We start from the raw sequence: 19903 nt of genomic DNA, 5'->3' as shown, positions 1-19903 counted from the left end.
GTGGCTAAAATTGAGCTTTTTTTTATATAGCGCCATATCCACTAAACGTGCTCAAAGCGGCGCTTTACACGGGGTCCCCAGCCAACAGCAAAACTTAAAAAGTAGGACGAGACATGACGCCTATTAGGCGATATTACAAATTTTTTTTCCAACAGAGACAAGGTTGTTAACGGCCAGGCACTCATTTTACACCTGAGTACGGTGAGAGAATGTGAGTAAAGAGCCTTTTCCAAGGACTCAACAATGCGCCGAGCGATGCTCGAACCCAGGACCTTCCGATCCGAAAGTGAGTGTCATACCACAAGACCACTAAGCCGCACGAAATATGTATACGAAATTTCTCCAACATCACTCCTTTACATGCAAAATAAAGAGTGGAGAGAAAGAAAGAAAGAAATTTTAAGACATAGAAGGAAAGAAAGAATAATAACGATGAACAAAGACAAACAAACAAAAAAGAAATAGAGAAGAAAAGAAGCAAAATAAGACAAGTAGCCATTCTTATTGCGTATGAAGCTGATAGAAATCATAACATTAAAAAGAAAAAAAATCATAACATTAAAGAGAAAAAAAATCATAACATTAAAGAGAAAAGCTAAGTCTTTAGTTTCAGTTTAACCCGTGAACTGCCGTACTCTAGAAAAACACGTATTCAAAAAATTAGCCAGAAAACTCGTCATTCTAAATATCGATCGATTTAAACGGGCCTCATCTCAGCAAATACTCTCAAACCTGGGACTTCCGCGAAGTCTTCCATCATGTACCAGATTTGAGGTTTTTTTGTTTGGTTTTTTTTTCTCCCCAAGATGAGGGTCATTTTAAATCGATCCAGATTTAAAGGACGAGTTTTCTGGCCAAATTTTTAAATACGTATTTTTTTTGTTTGTTTGTCTCTTTTATTTGTTTGTTTGTTTGTCTTTTTTTTTCTTCTTCAGAATACGACAAGTTATCTGGCTAAAAGAGCTTAAGAATGGGGAAAAAATACAAAGCAAAATAAACAAGGTTTCCCCATTAATGATAATGACTCATCGTTTCAATATTTTATCATAAAACGAATCTCGATTCAAACTGTAGACAAATCACACAAAATGAACATTTATTATTATCTACACATCGTCAAACCAACCAAGCGAACACAGACAAAACAAGTTTTCCTTCTTTCTTTTTCAATAAATAAAATGAGCTTCCACTATAGCGCAATATCCACTAAAAGTACTCAAAGTGCTTTACAAGGGTTCCCTAGCCAACAGCAACACTTAACATAATGTAGGACGAGACATGACGCCTGTTGGGCGATAGTAAAATTTTGTTCCGACGGCTAGGTACTCATTTTACACTCCAAGTACGATGAGAGAATGTGTGAGTAAAGAACATTCTCCAAGGACTCAACTATGCGCTGCTCGAGCGGGGACTCGAATCCTGGACCTTCGGATCCGAAGGCGAGTGTCATATCACTAAACCACATAGCCGCAATGTGGTCGGATAACTTTTACTTTAAATTTTAAAATCGATTAATTGGGTCAACTTTCAACTTGTCAGAACGTCTCACGTCTCAGCCTGGAAACCTTTGTTGAAGTTAAAATCTCATATTATGATAATAATAAATCTATATTGTCCTCAAGAAAGTGGCAATTTGTCATTTGCACACTAGTAACATCGTAGTCATCGAAAAAAAAAAACAGCATTAACAACAACATCATCATCATCACAACGACCTTCCTAATATTTTCGTTACAATCCTTCACTTTCACCATTCCCCAATAACACCATCACCATCTTCATCATAGTCCATACTATATTATTTCCTGTAACAAGCTATGAGAGGGAAAGCCTGTTTATGTTTAAGACATTTTGTCTAGTTGTGAACCATCTTCATCTACCAAATACACCAGATTACACTACGTTTTCTGTCAATGTCTTTTTCCTTTTAAAAATCTTAATATTATGTTTCGTTAGTGTGCGCCATGTGTGTCATCTCCTGAAACTGAGTCAAATACTCAAATACTAATTAATGGGCGTGGCCAGAAAGCGGACAAATGATGATGACCACATAACTCGAGTCGTGTAAAAGCTTAACTCACTCAACCCTAACACCGACTATAGATAGTATGTGCTTGGCTAAGAAGCTCATAACATTGCCATCCGGAAGTATAACGGACCAACACCCAAAACTGTGTCTATCCATGAACGTTTATAGTCAGGTTAATACAGTTCAGTGAGCATTACTCTTAAACGCGGATGGCAAAAAACAATAACAAAGACCCGATTGACGTCATCTTCGAACTATCTATATCCGTAGTTTACCCGGGTTACTTTTACCCCATGCCAATTTATTACATTTTTCTGAGACAAATTATAGGCGTAGTATCAAAGCGAATATTTTAACTTTTTACATGTTAATGGTCGTTGAATAAAACTATCTATGTGCATGTCTCATTTTTAATACATTTATTTTCCCGTTTTGAAAAGTAGCTAAAATCCCTAGGATTGAGTGAGTTAAGGTGGTAAGGGATGCTGTATAAAGAGTTTCATCTTCCGATACACCAGATTACACGTTTTCTATCAAAGTGTTTTCCTTTTAAAAATCTTAATATGTTTCGTCAAAATCGCGAATTTCAGCGGAAAGAAGGAAAACCATCAGCAGTGATTTACACTGAACAACAACAACAACAACAACAACATCACAAATAATAGGGAAATAAGAAGACCGTATTCTCTTCAGAGATAATAAAGCAGTCCCGATCGATAAACAAACAGCTATGCATTCAAATCAAAATAAGAACCAGGGGTCATTCCAAAACACATTAAAAAAAAAAAAAAAGGAGAGAAGAAATAGAAATGTATGGCTAAAAACATCGAAAGAAAACTCAAAACATAAAAGAAACCAAAACATAAAAGAGTAACCGGGAAATCAAGGAAGTAAGTAAGAACGACGACAGCAAGACAACTTATATAGAAATAAAACGGGAGAGGTCAAAGCATGAACCATTGTGTGTATTATATTATGCATGAGCGGAATGCGCTTGACACTTGGATTGTCCCTCTGCCAGAAATGACATGTAAACAACGCTAAGGCTTCCCCCGTGTTATATTTTAGTTTCTTTTAAATTGGGGGGGGGGGGGGGGGGGGGGGGGGGGGGGGGGAGAACATTATTTTCGTCGTTGTCGATGATGTTATTATTATTATTATTATTATTATTATTATTACTATTATTATTATAATCATTAGTATTATTATTACTACTATCAATATTATTATTATTATTACCATTATTATTATTATTATTATTATCATTAAAACTATTATCATCCTTAAATAAAACTACAGTTTAAATCTTGCCACCAACGCTGCCATTAAGTAACAAAGCACCTACTGTCCATTTTGGCTAGAAAACTTTTAACTTTAATGTTTTTTGTTTTTTTTAAATTTGGGGTTCAAGTCTCTATGACGAGTTGGTGATCATTTTTCAACAATTTAATACATTATGAAATTAAAGTTTTCTGAGTGTTCTAGTCACTGTAAGACAGAATTGTCATAACGAGATAGATAATAAGAGAAATTACAATTTGAAAGAAATTCAATCTAGCTTGACAATGAATGAAAAATTGGCCAATACATAAATTCAATTTCTTTTTTTTTTAGAATCCCGAAGGTTAGGGGAGTGTGCGTGTGAAAGGGAGAGTGGAAAGAAAAAAAAAAAAAGGGGGGGGGGGGGGGGGGTAACGTATAGTCGTGATCCTTGTATTACTTTTAGTATTCATTCTATTTACATTGGCATGGAATGGAGGGACAAATAAACCAAGGAGACAACAAACGCATTCCATAGATGTAGGGCTAGTACTCCCACAAACAAAACACAATGTGTTGTATTTGGTTTCAAAAGTGTGTGTGTGTGTGTGTTTGTGTGTGTGTGTGTTTGTGTGTGTGTGTATCTGTGTCATTTATTGGACCAGCAACAAGCAATCTTTATTTCTGATGTTTACGAGCATTTCACAGAAGTTCCGTGACAGTTGGCAGCTCAATACAGATTTTTATTTTCTTTAACCTCAACAAATTTGGCTACAAAATTAGAATCCGGAGGGAAGAAAATATCGTATTTACAGTGCTGCCAATCCTAGCCCATGTAAATTATGTGTTCAATGGAGAGCCAAAATGAGTAAGATTTTGAAAAAAAATGTGTAAAATCCTTCAAAAACGATTATTAACGCTAAATCTGAGATGCGCAATTAGACCATACTAGAAATACTATAATCGAAATTTAAATTAATGAATTACTCTTCATTGGCTATATAAATAATACCGACTTCCAGAATCCATGTATAAACTGATATGACCCAGCCCCTTAAACTGTATATAATATACAGATGCCTAAAACTGAATAAACAGAAATGTCAGGTCTGATCTGTGTAAACTGCTGACTTGCTCCTAATCTCTCAATGAACTTTTACAACCTTTGTGTGTTTGTTTGGGGGAGTACGGTAGTAAGAACAATATTCCTGTAAACAGAGATAGACGGATGAATGGATAGAGATAGAGAAGACACTGAGGACTTACTTACCCACACCTTCTACACTGTCAATTCCTGGTGTGTGCCAGGAGCAAAACAGAACAAAACGATAAACAAGTAACATCATCATTTTATGCCACAGCAAAACATTTAAAAAATAATTAAAACAGCACAGCATATGGAAGACAAACACACACACACACAAAAAATGGTGAGATTTCACATTGCATAAAATAAATAAAAGCTTGAGTTTTTTTTCTTAATAAGAGTTTTTGTGGCAATTAATGACACTTTCCGGTCATTCCATTGCCAGTAAAAAATAAAGATAAAAGATTATGGATCTAGAGTTTAGAAAAGCTTAGGAGACTGTATAACTTGCCTGCTCGAAAATTTTAAAATCAGTAACCAACATATGATTCATCAGTAATAAATAGTCAAGTTTCAGTAATATTCTATTAAACCAAACAAACAAAAAAGCTAAATACAACCTTTTATAGGTAAATAAACTTTAATGTGTGATGCGATGGACTTAGCTATCTTGGGTGTGGCATTGAGGAGTAGCCTTTATAACTTTCATGGACATTTTTTTTCTATCCTTAAAACTGCGATTGATCTTTCAAAATCTATAATATTTCTTCCGTTTCCATATGTCCGTAATTGTCATCAAGTTTTCATAACAATTACGGATGATCTGTAAAAGTAGGCTGCAATATCTTTTAACTACAACTTGGTAACTGATGAGTTTTGTACAATTTATTTTTTCTTGAATATCTATTATTATTATTATCATTATTATTATAACATTTCATTTGCAGACCATTGCACCTAATTTTTAATACGATTAATGAAAATACTGAAAGCAATATCATATAACACATGCTCCGACTAAATTATTTTTTTTAGTGATCTCTTAAAGTCACAATTTTGAACACAAAAATGTCGAGCTTCATTGGATTAGCAGAGTCTTAGATGGAAACTACCAAAATCATTTCATGCTTGTATGAAGATAAAAATAAATTATAGTAACCCACCAGATATTGATGCTTAATCATTTGTAAATATAAAAGAATATAAAATATTGTGTAAAATTTAGGATGAAAATCCTCATCGCCCAAAAGAAAAAAAAAAGTTTTAAATATAAAAATATGAATAACATCAAAAATATGGAAGAAGAAAATGTTCTATCCCTTTCTTTCTCATAGATTCATGGGATGAATGATCTTTGCAACATGAACACTGAGACATTATTATTTTTTCATTCAAAACAAAAAAACACCAATCTTTGCCGTACTGAAGTAGAAACTTAAAATACAGTCGAAAAGAAAGAACTGAAACCAAAATAAATTCACTTTTAAAGAGCCTGAGTACAAGATTAATTCTTATGGAATTAAACACCAGGCAGACACTTAGGACACTGGGCACAAAGCTTTGAGCCATACCACTAAGAAAGCAGATGGGAAAAACTCTCTGCAATGCACACAGTAATTCAAATATTTATTTAACAAAACTTTCACAATAAATTTTTGTGTGTGCTAAAACAGTTGAAACATAATGTCTAAGTATGTTTGTACATGCATGTGTGTGAAAATAAAATCAGAAATCCAAAGACTGAGGGATCACGCATTCAAAACAATCAAAGATTCTAATTTACTTTATTATTATTATTTTTTAAATGAAAATTTCTCAACACAGTTATCACAACTAATATTCAACGACAATATTCCTTTTTCCATATCTAGCCAGAATTATGTTTCTCAATTTTTTTGAAGCCTCAATAATTTTTGTAAAGTTGGTCATCTTAATTCATCAATATTTAAAATTTTAAAATGACAATGTACCAAAAAGCTTTTTGTTAGGGTATGTCAGAATTCTCCATCATAACAAAACTCAAGTCATCTTGTTAGATTAATGTTACTCATAAAATCATGCTCACTTCCAATCACCAAAAAAACATTCATGAGTATGTTAAAACAAATAAACTCATCAAAATTTCAACAAACAACAAGTCAACGAAAAATTTGTTAAAAAGTATTTTGTCATGACACGAGTCATTACAAACTGATTTTTAACATTTTTGAAATGTCTAAAACCAGACACAACAACATACCAAACTGGTCCAGGGGAATAAAGCTGTCTAGTCGAGGAAGATTGAGAAGACAAAGTAAATTATAGGTAGGAAAAAAAAAAAAAAAAAGGAAAAGAATAGAAATGAAAAAAAAATAAGTTTATGAAAAGAACCTGTCTGAAGTACAAAGTTGAACAAGGAATATTATCGTAAAAATAATTGTGAGTAATAAGGTGATTGACAGTTAAAGAATTGACTTGATCGGTGTTAGATGTAATTTTCAACATCAAAATTGGTAGTCAATGACAACGAAGGCCCATTTATAAATGCTTTTGTCTATTTTATTCTCTCTAATTCTTTGCTCAGAGAAGAGCTGAAATGATAATAAAGCTTAAAAGTTACAACATTTTAAGTGAATACCAAAGAAAATAGCTAACGATAGTTTTGAGTCACACGAATGAAACTGGGGAAGATCCTTTGAATTGAACAATCTAAATGGAAATAAAAATGAAGACTTCTTCTTCTTCTTATCAATCAACTGACTCAGTTAAGTAAATAAAGTCTGATTTGGCAGTGGCAAAGAAATATAGAAGAGTAAGATAGACAGAAGTAAAGTGTGACATACAAAAACCCCCAACCACTTACCTGGACTCATGGGCATGTCACTACCATCCAACTGTTGTACTTCTAGATCCACTTTACTGGCTAGCTTGTAGCGGTCACCCTGCATCTGTTTCATACATTTCTTTATGAACCCCACATGATCTGTTGATGAAAGAACATTTCCCCGTTTTGGTTCATTATCTTTTATCCTGTTTTTAAAAAATAATTCCCAAAGTCAGTCATTTTTAAGGACAAATGGGCTATCCTGCATCACAAAATTTGACAAAGTTACTTGGAGGTTGTTTTTATAAAATATAAGACCTCCATTTCTCAACCAATCATTTCTTAATACTTTAAGGTTTCTCATGTGTAACTCAAATGTGTGCTGATTGAAACTCGACTTGGGCAGTTTTCTTTCACTGAGAAAAAAACGGACAAATGAGTTTTGAAAAATTTTAGGATAGACTAAATGCCCTTAAAAACGTTATACATTTCTTTTATAAAGGACATGTTACCCCTATCTTAACTTGCCTTATTGGTAAAGGAAAATTATTTACACTATAAACTTATTGTGTATTAGTTATCCTTTATTTGTTTATCACTGTAAAATAGCTCAGCGGACACTATTTAGCTAAACAAAGCCTAGAAGTGGTGACAATAATGTATTACATCACTGTGTAGAATGTTCCAAGTAAATCTATATTGATACTTAATTGAACCTAAAGTAAAGAGAGAGAAATGAGGGGGGGTTGTCATAGTTGGAAAGTGGAGGAGAAAAAAAAAAAGAAAAAGAAAAGAAAAGAAAAGAGGAAAGAGCCTCAAAGTTAATATATATCTGGTTTCTACTTGTAAATGAAGACTTACCTCTCGGAAAATTTTCTGGCCTGACCAGCTCTTTGAAGAATTCATATGCAGTGGTTACTTGATTATAGTAGTCACATCCCTCAACATACCAGAATTTCAATTTACGACTTTCCTTTCATTGGAAAGAAGAAAAATGTAAAGTAAAGGTAAACATCAATATTAGTGTAAGTGATAAACTCTCCAAGGATTAGCTTCATTTTGTCAATCCCATATACCATAACTGTATTTTGAGAATTGCTAGTCATTTTAATATCAAAGAAGTAGAGCTTCCATAAGAAGAAAAAAAAAAGCAACATTAAGGTTATTAAAAATAAAATGTCCAGAAATTACTGATTATTTCTGGATGCAGTAGCTGCTTCTCTAATAGCGTAAAGACAGATGCACAACAACCAACAATAAGACTATTGGAGTGGTACACACAGCGAGAGAGAGAGAGAGAGAGAGAGAGAGAGAGAAGAGAGAGAGAGAGAGAGAGAGAGAGAGAGAGAGAGAGAGAGGAGAGAAAAGAGAGAGAGAGAGACTTGATTAGAGCTGGTTTTAAATCTTTGGCAGTCTGCAGTGCCAATATCAGCACTTATTTTTCGTTATACACACTCTTCAAAAAAAGAAAAAAAGCACTACTTGATAGATATAGTAGAGTAAATATTTAAAAAAGTTCTTCTGTTATACTTCGTCCGAAATCCAAACATTGGAGAAAAGATCCAAATTGAACAATTTGATTTTACTTACAATATCATACATGCCATAGGTAACAAAAAGTAAACTATCACTTGTATTTTCTAATTAAATCTTTATATGTGGCAGACCTGTAATTTTGTGTTATAAATTTAACTCACTCAACCCTAACATCGACTATATCCGTAGTTTACCCGGGTTAGTTTTATCCCATGCCTATTTATTACACTTTTTTAAAGACAAATTATAGGCATTGTATCAAAGCTAATGTTTTTAGTTTTTGAATGTTAATGATAGTTGAATAAAACTATCTATGTACATCCTCATTTTTAATACATTTTTTTTCAAATTTTGAAAGTAGCAAAAGTCTTAAGGATTGAGTGAGTTAAGTTTAAGTAACACATTTGCTTTAACTTACCACATACTGTTCATCTGTTTTCTGATCCACCAAGAAACACATGAAGCCAAGTTGGAGCTGTGGCTTGCCCAAGTCATTGTCATTTTCAGCTGAAACAAACAAAAACATTTGTCAATGATTAATAGTAAATAGATCATATTAAATTATTCCTTGTCGACTGTCTCAAAATTTCTTTTTCTTCTTTTCTTACACTCAGGGGCCAGAAACATTCCACTGACCGATTCAAAGTGTATTTGAAAATAGGGATATTAATTAGCTCAAGAGAAGTTATCACATTTTAATTGGAAATTTAATAAGATGACGTCTTCCATCTTATTATATTCTATATATCGTATAACTATCTCTTTGCAACTGACAACAATATCTCAATTGTAAGTCATCTCACACCCCTCAACAATAATAAATAAATACACCCACTGATAAACCAACCATAAATGACAATGAATTCAAAAATTACTTTTAAACAATAATGATGGCAGATCCAAAAGAAAAAAAAATGTTAATATTGAAAATAATTATTCTATCCTATTATTAATCATTAATCATGTGATTTATGCATATAAAATACAAATAAATCACCCTTTATTAATCCTCAATGGAAATATTTCTTTAGGCTCTATCTCGAAAAAAGACCAAGATTAACCAGGTGTCGGCCACAGAGCAGTGTTGCAAAGTGAGAAAAAGAGGCTAAATTCCTTACTCGAGGGAAAAACAAAACAAGAATCAGGATTCAAACCTGATTCTCTAGAGTGAAAGTGTAATGTGCAATATTTCCCATGATTCATCTCAACAAAGCGTTTGAAAATCAAAATTATTTTACAAGCATTTTTTAAAAAATGATCCCTTTTTAAATGTAAAAACTTCAAAAACATATTTTAAGAAAATCAAGTTAAATTTTGAATATAATCTATGGACACTCTAAATCTAAAAGACAGTTCTGCTTTGAGATTTTAAAAAAATTACTGTAGTTTATTAACCCTAGATAATTCAGTAACTTTTCTTACTTGGTTTGTTGACAACTAGACCCTGGTGCTGTCCACCTGCTTTATAGACAACTTCATCCGGGTTGACTGGCTTTTGTCTACGCTCCATCTTGATGTGAGTTACCTTCCCCTTTTTGGATGGGGTCATCACAATTTCATCTCGCATTGCAGCCATTTTAATTGATTACCTCGTCTGAAATCCAAGCAAAATCATGATGTTAACTGTAATATTAATATTGATGTAAGTAGTCATTCAACTACTTTGGACAATGCGGCTATGTGGTCTAGTGGTATGACACTCGCTTTCGGATCGGAAGTTTGTGTTTTTAAGGGTTTTACGGCGTTTGCAACATTAAGGTCATATCAGCGCCAGTAAAAATGAAGAAAATGGGATAGTAAAAAGTTCTAGAATTACAATTAAAGCACAAAAGAAAAGGTAAGACAAAGGGGAATTGGTTCAAATAGGGAACAGATGTAGATTCCAAGAGCACACCGTCAAAGTACTTAGTTTGAGATCACCTAAAAGTCTTATCCAGACACAAGCACAGGTCCCAACTAAGAGGAATACACTCAAATGTTTACAAATCATATAATATAATATGTAAACTAAACATAATACAATGCATAACAGAGAGATGGTTTACAAGGAAAAAATATAATCTTCCAGCGAAGGAACTCTGGCCAGGGCCAGGATAAAACCAAGTAATCGCATTCCAAGACAACGACAGGAAACATTTGGAAAACGGGTTGGGGGGATAGAAGACACAGCATGTACCTCCCTGCCCACTATGGGAGTTGGATCGGAAGGACATGGGTTTGAGCCTCACTCAGCGCATAGTTGAGTCCTTATAAAAGGCTCTTTACTCACATTCTCTCACCGTACTCAGATGTAAAATGAGTACCTGACCGCTAACAGCGGTCTGTCCGAAATTTTTTTTGTAAAATCGCCTAACAGACGTCCTTCATGATAAGTGTTGCTGTTGGCCAGGGACCCCTTGTAAAGCGCTTTGAGCACGTTTAGTGGATATTGCGCTATATAAAAGCTCAATTAAAAAATTTTTTTTTTCAACATAGGTGATTCCTGTTGACAGCAGAGACATTTTTTTTGATGGATCATCTTTATTCCATTATGAAATGCCTAAGCGAGGATATCTATCAATGCTGCATTTAAATGTAAGGCATAATTTGTTGGGATTTTATTCTTCTATTCATTCATCTGAATCTGTTATTAGACTCTAGTCACTAGGGCTATATCAAAAAGTGAAGCTTTCCTCACATTACTGTGCTACTACAACTACCACAATTACATCATCATTCCTATCACCACTACTACTAGTACTACAACCACCACCAACACAGCATCATCCCTACCATCACTATTACAACCTCCATCACCAAGTACTCATTCCTCCCACTACTAAACTCACCACCACATTGTTATTCCTCCCACCACTACTACAACCACCACCACAACATCATTCCCACCACTACTACTACAACCATCACCATAGCAACATCCCTATCACCACTGCTACAAGCACCCCATGCCCACCACATCATCATCATTCCTACCACCACTACTACAACCACCACCTTTCACTTTTGGTTGAACGTGTATGCAATTCTTTTGCAATCTTAGGATGTGTAATTTGCATATTTTGCTGAGCATTGAAAGAATATTTACTTAAACCTGAAATGTTTGTGAAATATGAGCATGAGCTCGACAGTTTTAGGACCGTGAATTATTAATTAACTCTTTGAGCGCTGAGGTCATATTTGCATTTACATCACAAAATGGCTGACATCTGATTGAGGCAGCATGAGAATGACAAGTTAAGACAAAGCGACATTCAAATTCAGCACAAAATCTCAATTAAAATACCCCTAGGGCCAATTGAATGTTCTGATGAAAGAAATGATACCATTGGTTCAACCGATAGTACTTTTGGAGAAAGTTGGATTGGATTATATTATTATTTTTGCCTTTCAAGACCGGCCGCACTGTGCGGCCATTGGCCAGTAGAAAAGATTCTGCTCTGGCCGCACAGTGCGATGTTGAAGATGAGGAGGAGGAATAATGATGTAAACGCGGTGGTGGTTGCTATAGTTTTGATAACGATGTGGAGGTTGCTGTGGTAGTAGTAGTAATGATGATGTGGTGGCGACTGCAGTAGAAGAGGTAGTTTATTGATGGTAACTTCTATTATTTGCAGAACTGAGATGAGTCATGAGCAACAGCGAGAGAGTGTGTGTGTGTGTGTTTGTGTGTGCGTTTGTGAGAGAGTGAGAGATAGAAAGAGAGAGAGACACTCCTGGAACTTTATAAAATATATTTTTTAACTAACTCAGTAACTGTAAATCATACAATAAACGGGGACGGAACTAATCTCATTCCAGTAATCTGACAGATAAGCTGATAGATTTCAAGATGCGAACGAATGATCAAGTCGGAGAGGTGGGGACAGGGGGACTTTCATGGATTGGATTGGGATAACAAAAACCAAACAAAACATGATCTTGTCAAGTTTCAGACTTGAAGGAGAAGTTGAAACATCCAAGTTCAAAATCTCAATTCTAAGTCACACAAAATGTTTCAATCATCCCTCTTCTTCTTTCCTTCTCACACTAACACACTCTCATTCAACTTCAAGCCATTCGACAACACGCCATTTTGAACAGAAAAAATAGGCTACATTGTTGTGTTCAGTGACGGGACGACTAATTTTCAGAGATAGGAGAGCGCTTCTACTTTTTAGACACTTTTTGGGATCAGAGTGGGGACGAATATGACAATTTGCTTGAAAGGAACCAAGAGAGAGAGAGATGAGGGGAAAGGAGAGAGAGAGAGAGGAGAGAGAGAGGAGAGAGAGAGAGAGAGAGAGGAGAGAGAGAGAGGAGGAGAGAGAGAGTTAAAAAAAAAAGAGGTGGGGGAAGGATGGATGGGACATTTATCCCTTGCAACATTCTGTAAAAAGAAGACGGAATTTAAACCAAAAAAAAAAGTGGCGGAACTAGGATTCAAACCCACAACGTCGATTCTGGTAAAACTTCCACAATGTCGATTCTGGTAAAACTTCCAAGGCAGACGACTAACCCATTCGGCCATGACACCCACTTCGAAGTCGACGCATATTGTGTGTATATGTAGTAACAACTGATTTAATGTTGGTTAATTTTCTGTTTTTATAGATATTTTATTAACTTTCCTTATTTCTATGTGCATTTGGAAACATTCGATATTCTGGAACGTGGATAGTTGTTTAAAAGAGCGGAGTTTCAAATATGTGTCTGGGAATAATGAATTTTCGTTATTCCCAGACAGTTGTCTGGGGATAATCACAGCGCATTATTACTGCGAATCGAATAAGCACTTCGATAAATCAAACCCATAATAATAATCCTACATGTCATGTCATAATTGCATTCTGTTAGTTCGGTTACCAGTACACATCATAGTTCACAATAGTTATAGGATATCATAATATGACATAAGCCATAGCCATCATAAGCTTTAAGTTTTATTCAAGTTCAAGACCTATTTGATTGTTGTATTGTTTTTGGATTTGGGAGTCGAAGTACTGCTTTCAGCCCGTTAGAGTTAGAAATAAAGTTGTATTTTTTAAAACTTATATATAAAAACTAACTACATTTCAATTTCATTATGAATATGAATAGACTATAGACTGAACCGCCTAGGCCTAGGCCTAGAGAGCTGAGCCGGTGTTACCAATACTTAGCTTCTATAACCAGGACAAATCATTCGTTTGGACAGAAAAATAAATAAAAACTTACCGCTTACCGTCAAAAGCAGTTTAGATTTGAAGCTACATTTGTTTTCTATCAAAAAACATTCGGTACTAGACAATCCTTGATGAATTTCAAAAGTTGTGTTTGAAATTATATCCTAAATATTTTTATGATTCATTCCTCGCGAAATCGTGTTTTTTTTTCGTCTGTCCAATGGTTGGTGCCCCCTAGTGCCAAGTGCCCTGCCGCCTGCCGCGCAAAACAAAGGTTTTTAAAAAAGTTTATTGAGAAAAAGATACGGAAAAAAGTGTCCCTAGATAGGTATGCAATTTGGTGCATTAGTGCAGTAAAAATTGGTGCGCAAAATTAGTTCGTAGCGGATGCGAGACTGTGTGTGTGTGTGTGTGCGTGTGTATGTGTGTGTGTGTGTCTCTTCCTTTTTTTTTTTTTTCGGGAGTGCCTACGTACACGGTAACGGGGCATCTAGCCTCAGGATCTACGTACACGTAAACTGGTTTACCGTTGCAACACAAGCAATAGATGGTCCTCGCTGTCATGACCGCGCGCGCTCGTGTGTGTGTGTGTGTTATTTTTTTAAAAATCAAAACAATTTTAATCATTAATGGCGAGATTCCATCTTACACTCCCCAAACTCCAGATCTCAGTCTTAATGTTATCATTAAAAGACAAGCTTTGCGATGTATAGTTTAATTGAAGCCCGAGTCGAAATATACTCTTACTACTGCTCTCTTGGTGGAAACGATCTATTCTGCATAAGCAATCTGGAGAAAAAAATCAGTGTCACTGTAAAAGGTTAAAATTTCACGAAGTACGCACCGTGAACACCGCTGTAACAATCCTTTTATCTACGTCATCAGGCAACCCATTGTTTCTTTCATCTTTTCCCATTCCCCCTTACTATCCCCCCCCCCCATTCCCCCGCCCATCTCTCTCTCTCTCTCTCTCTCTCTTGTCATAGTGTTATCCCTTCCCCTTCCCATCTCATTGTAAAATGAAAACGTTCTGCTGTTTGCAGATACATGTATGATTGTTTTGTTTTTTCTATCTCACTAGGCATTTGAAAAAAAGCAAAAACCTGAAAAAAAAACAAAACAACTTAACCTTTTAAAGGCGAATATCAATCTTACTTGGACCAAAAATAAAATCTTACCGTTTTCATCAAAAGACAAAAAACAAATTACAATTTAAAAACTTGAGCTTTTATATAGGGCAATATCCACCCAACGTGCTCAAAGCGCTTTTTATCAATATTCTTACTGCTCTTATGGTGGAAACGTTTTTTTTTTCTGCGTTAAAAAATAATATAAATGACTACTATTATTTGAAAACAAAAAAAATCAATGTCATGGGCAAAGGGTTAATTGCAGGAATTCCTGCATCCTGTGAGACTCCTACGGCACTTGCTAATCATAAAAAAAGGAAATAGCAATCAACAATACTAAGTTGAAAAAAAAAGAAGAAAAAAAAGGAGGAGGGGGGGGGGGGGGGGGGGAGCAAACCCAGTAGCAATGCAACCTTTTAGCGGCGAAATTCGATCTTTGACCTAACACCAAATCTTCTATCATCAAAAGACAAGTAACGGCAAAACTATTATAGACAATTGAAGTCCGAGTTGCGATAGTCTGACTACTCTCTTGGTGGAAACGCTGTATTCCCGTTAACAATAATAAAGATAAAAGCAAACTACTATCTAAAAGCAAAAAATTAGCTTCGCTGTTAAGGGGTTAAGAACACCTGCAACTGCAACTGCCAGCATCCTTGAGATGTCTACGTCACCAAGGTCACAAATCGACACGTCTCCCTCTCGTCGGCATGCACCCCCCCCCCCCCCCTCCACTCTCACGGTGGTGGTGGCGGCGGATAAAAAAAGGCCTTTTTTTCTTTTATTCAATCAACTTGACTGCTGGTGGACCCTAGGCCTCTCTACAAGTCCAAGAAATAATACTCACTTTTTCTCTTCGCCAACGAAAATATCTACCCCTACCGGTCTAATTATTTGTAGCAGACGACAAATTTCTCAAAAAGGTCACGTGACACTGTAAAAACAACACAGGAAGTCCATGAAAGCTTATTTATGACATTTCCTTTGAACCGTGTAAACAACAAAATTTCGTTTTCATTCGACTCAACGGGTCAGATTGGCCGGTATTTTTTAACGAACTAAAGTTCTGAAAAATCAAAATGTTTCTTAGAAAGTTGAAAGATGCTAGTTTTTGAAACAGAGGTAGGTTTTTTTAAAAAAATCTTTATATTTTACGTGAATGCATGCTCAAGGCGAGTTGGACGTGCAGCGGAGGTTGGTAGGCCAAAGGCGAGGCTCTCTAGTAGATGAAGATGATTCATGATTATTATGATTTTGATTTATTTCAATTTTAACTCAACTTCATTCAACAAATCTCTCGTAACATAATAATATGCTTACTTTAATGATCATAATTTAAAATAGACTTGAACTTAGCATCTGACTGATAGGTTACGGCCACAACCAAGTTAATGGATTGGATTTGGACCACCTCAGCCTCATCCTCTCAAGTCTCACAGTTGTTTGTGGAAAAATAAAGGTAAAAAAGGAGACGAAACCTGTTGATTTTCTAATTTTATTTTTGTATTAACTCTGGTTTTAACGCTCATCTTTAACCAACCTGCCTACCTTATGAATTTTTCTTTCGAAGCACAAATTTAATATCCACGGAAAGTGCAATACAAAATACTATGAAAACGAAATTAGATTAGCTGTGTAATATTATCTCTTCAAAAGTCGCTTCCGTGACTTCATTCACCATTTTGTAATGACGCATGCGCGATTAAAGGTGTATGCGCAACGCGAAAGCTATTTGGGAGTGATTGAGGACAATATGTGGGTAGAAGAAACTGTCGTCTACCGACATGACAATTACTTTTTGGGAAATTTATATAAAACACTTTTTGGCTTAATTTTTTTAAAATGAATGTCAGTGAACCAGAGCTGCCAGATGATCACAAGCGTGGCCATTTTGACCAAAATTTCTATGCAGAGAATTGTGTTCTATTTATATTTTTTTTCATTTAATTTTATTTACAATGACATTTTCCTGAGCGTATACCATTTTTGATTATCAAACCTGATGAGTTTTTAAAGGGGGTAAGAGTGCTAGTAGCATAGAAATAGTTGGTTAGTAGTGTTAAGTCATTATTGAGGTCGAAATTGGTCACTCTGGCAGCTCTGGAATTGGCAGCTCAAAAGAAACCGCCTTCTTGTCACATATTATTATTATTATTATTATTATTATTATTATTATTATTATTATTATTATTATTATTATTATTATTATTATTTATTGCGAATGTTCATTCATGATCGTAGTCAAATTATGACAGTGGCATCAAACTATCTAAGTATTTTATGGCAACGGTGACAGTAATTTCGTCAATCCCTTGCTCACCGCAAGTTAGTGTAGGTCAATCATTTCTCAATTCAAATGAAACCGCTTGATACCGACAGGTGTAAATGTCATATAAACGGGGGTTGGGGAAGGGGTGGGGGGGGGGGGGGGGTTACAGGAAAGGCATGAATGGAAAATTGCATTCCAGTCACTGTGAGGAGGAAGTGTGTGTGTGTGTGTGTGTGGGGGGGGGGGGGGGGGGGGGGGGAGTGCGATCTTTAATTATAGATTTACTTGTGATAACCGAAATATAGTGTATTTTTTTCTGAGGCCAAGTTAACAACGTGGTACAGTCTGTTCAAAATTACAATTTCTATAAAATCACACTGCTTTTCTCAAACTCTCAATCTCTCACCAAACCTCATTCCACATATATACATTTTATACATACACACAGACAGTGGCGTAGCGTGCTTACAGTATAAGGTGGTGCCAAAAGCAGAAGAAAATGACTTAAATCATGCTATATTTGTAAATACAAAAGAAAGAAAAAAAATTACTCAAATAAATAAGAGCGGTTTAGTTTATACCATTTCTCAAGTTTTATTATTTTTTTTTTAAATGCTGTAATCCAATTTTTATAAGATGAATGCGGTGCCAGGCACCAAATCAACCAATATAGCCACGCCCCTGCACACAGACACACATACACACACACACACACACACACACACACACTCACACACACACATAAGAAAACATACATATCCCCCCCCCTCTCTCTCTCTCTCTCTCTCTCTCTCTCTCTCTCTCTCTTTTCTCCTCTCTCTCTCTCTCTCTCTCTCTCTCTCTCTCTCTCTCTCTCTCTCTCTCTCCCACCTCTCTCCCTTCTCTTGCACCTCTTCTTGCATCCACATCCAACATCCTTTCCATACATCATCTATTATTAGGATCAGGCAGTCATCTATCATACGAATTTTATTACTGTATCGTATTTTTAGATTTTTCGGTAATCCTATGCTCGATGATAGAAATTTAATATTTGCTTCAAGGAACGGTATTGATCCCCAACTCTATTTTTTAAATAGAATAGATTAGAAAGATTATCATTACTTGATAGTATCAAGAGAGATTTAAAATTACGTCATCATTTTTATTTTCGAATAATATGCTAAAATTCCATAGAATCAATTGGATTCAATAGTCTGGTGTCACGTCGCCCAGCAACGGCGGCCATCGTGGTTTTAAACAAAGAAAATCGGTAGTTTTTATTCTTCATGCTGGCTATAACTTTTCATATGTCTTGTGATCAGAATGTGTAAAGGTCAAAACATGATCAGATTTATAATGTTTTTTCCCCCCTGAATACGCTTTTATGCTCGTAAGAGAAATATTTCATAAGGGCGTCGACATTGTTCCGATAGTTTAGAGCCAGTTACTAAGTTACCAATCATCATTACGAGGGAAGTGACGTTACGACTGTTGAAGCGTATTATATTCGCAATGAAAATCCAAACGTCAAAAAAGACTGAGTATCACGACCTAGCAGATTTTCTTCGTATTAATTTGAATCAAGAGATGATAAAATTAGCCTGACATTTAAAAATAGGTTTGCAACTTACTCGTATAGCAGTCTGTAAAGAATAGTTTTATAATTTTTAGATCTGTCAGTAATTCTGTGCTCGATGATAAAAATTCAACATTACCAATAGACTACGGAAAAAAATTAGAGTTGTAGTGGTACGACACTCGCTTTCGGATCGGAAGGTCCTGGGTTCGGCGCATTGTTGAGTCATTGGAAAAGGCTCTTTACTCACATTCTCTCACCGTACTCAGAATCTGAGTCAGATGTAAAATGAACATCTGGCCGTTAACAGCGTTGTCTCTGTCGGGGAAAAAAAAAAAAAAAACTCACCAAACAAGCGTCATTTTTCATTCAACATGTTATGTGGCTGTTGATCAGGGACCCTTTGTAAAGCACTTTGAGCACGTATATTGAATATTGCTCTATATAAAAGCTCAAGCTCAAGCTCAATCCTTCTTTTAAAAAAGAAAAATAATAGATTGTTATGGACGTGCACTTATTTTGAGGTCTGATAACCCAATTTCTTATGTGTTCATTGTTGGAATGGAAATGTCAACAAATAACGTAAAATATTGTCCATTACAACAATGTTAAACTAGGCCCATAAGGATATTCGGATGTCAGACCTGTATATATATATATATATATATATATATATATATATATATATATATATATATATATATGTACATTTCGATTATCATCGTTATTAGCCTATTATTATTATTATTATTATTATTATTATTATTATTATTATTATTATTATTATTATTATTATTATTATTATTATCGTCATCATCATCGTCATCATCATCATCATCATCATCATCATCATCATCATCATCATCATCATCATCATTATTATTTTAGAAATCAAAATAACCTGTTATCTTATTACATTTTTTTTTTTTTTTTGACAGAGAAAAAATAAAACAACAAAACGAACAACATTGGCTGCAGCAGCTTCAGCAACAACAACAATAACAACAACGACAACAATAATAACAACAAAAGAAAGGAGTAGAAAAAAAAAAGAAAAAAAGAAAAAGAAGAAAGAATGAAGTAACAAAGA

General features: G+C 35.0%; 1 protein-coding gene across 4 annotated transcripts in view; it reads right to left on the bottom strand.

Moving 5' to 3' along the window:
- LOC144957441 (uncharacterized) overlaps window positions 1-16804 on the bottom strand; it is a 37971-nt gene extending 21167 nt beyond the window's left edge. Inside the window, exons 1-7 of one of the 4 annotated variants that reach the window (XM_078888703.1) lie at window positions 16535-16690; window positions 10138-10309; window positions 9134-9222; window positions 8041-8152; window positions 7219-7338; window positions 6616-6642; window positions 4560-4583 (exon numbers count right to left, since the gene is read on the bottom strand). In XM_078888703.1, the coding sequence (XP_078744829.1) occupies window positions 4560-4583; window positions 6616-6642; window positions 7219-7338; window positions 8041-8152; window positions 9134-9222; window positions 10138-10291 (526 nt within the window). In that variant the 5' untranslated portion in view covers window positions 10292-10309; window positions 16535-16690. Of the gene's footprint in view, window positions 1-4559; window positions 4584-6615; window positions 6643-7218; window positions 7339-8040; window positions 8153-9133; window positions 9223-10137; window positions 10310-16534 lie in introns of all 4 variants that reach the window. The other 3 variants (XM_078888704.1, XM_078888705.1, XM_078888706.1) reach the window with 3 other exon arrangements.
- Window positions 16805-19903: the final 3099 nt, after the last annotated feature.

Source organism: Berghia stephanieae, chromosome 12, assembly GCF_034508935.2.
Source record: "Berghia stephanieae isolate SIO BIC M18660-M18661 chromosome 12, UCSD_Bste_1.3, whole genome shotgun sequence".
In the NCBI taxonomy this organism is placed as follows: Eukaryota; Metazoa; Mollusca; class Gastropoda; order Nudibranchia; family Aeolidiidae; genus Berghia; species Berghia stephanieae.
The sequence above is the reverse complement of the archived record's forward strand: the minus strand, read 5'-3'. Positions and strand labels throughout refer to the sequence as shown.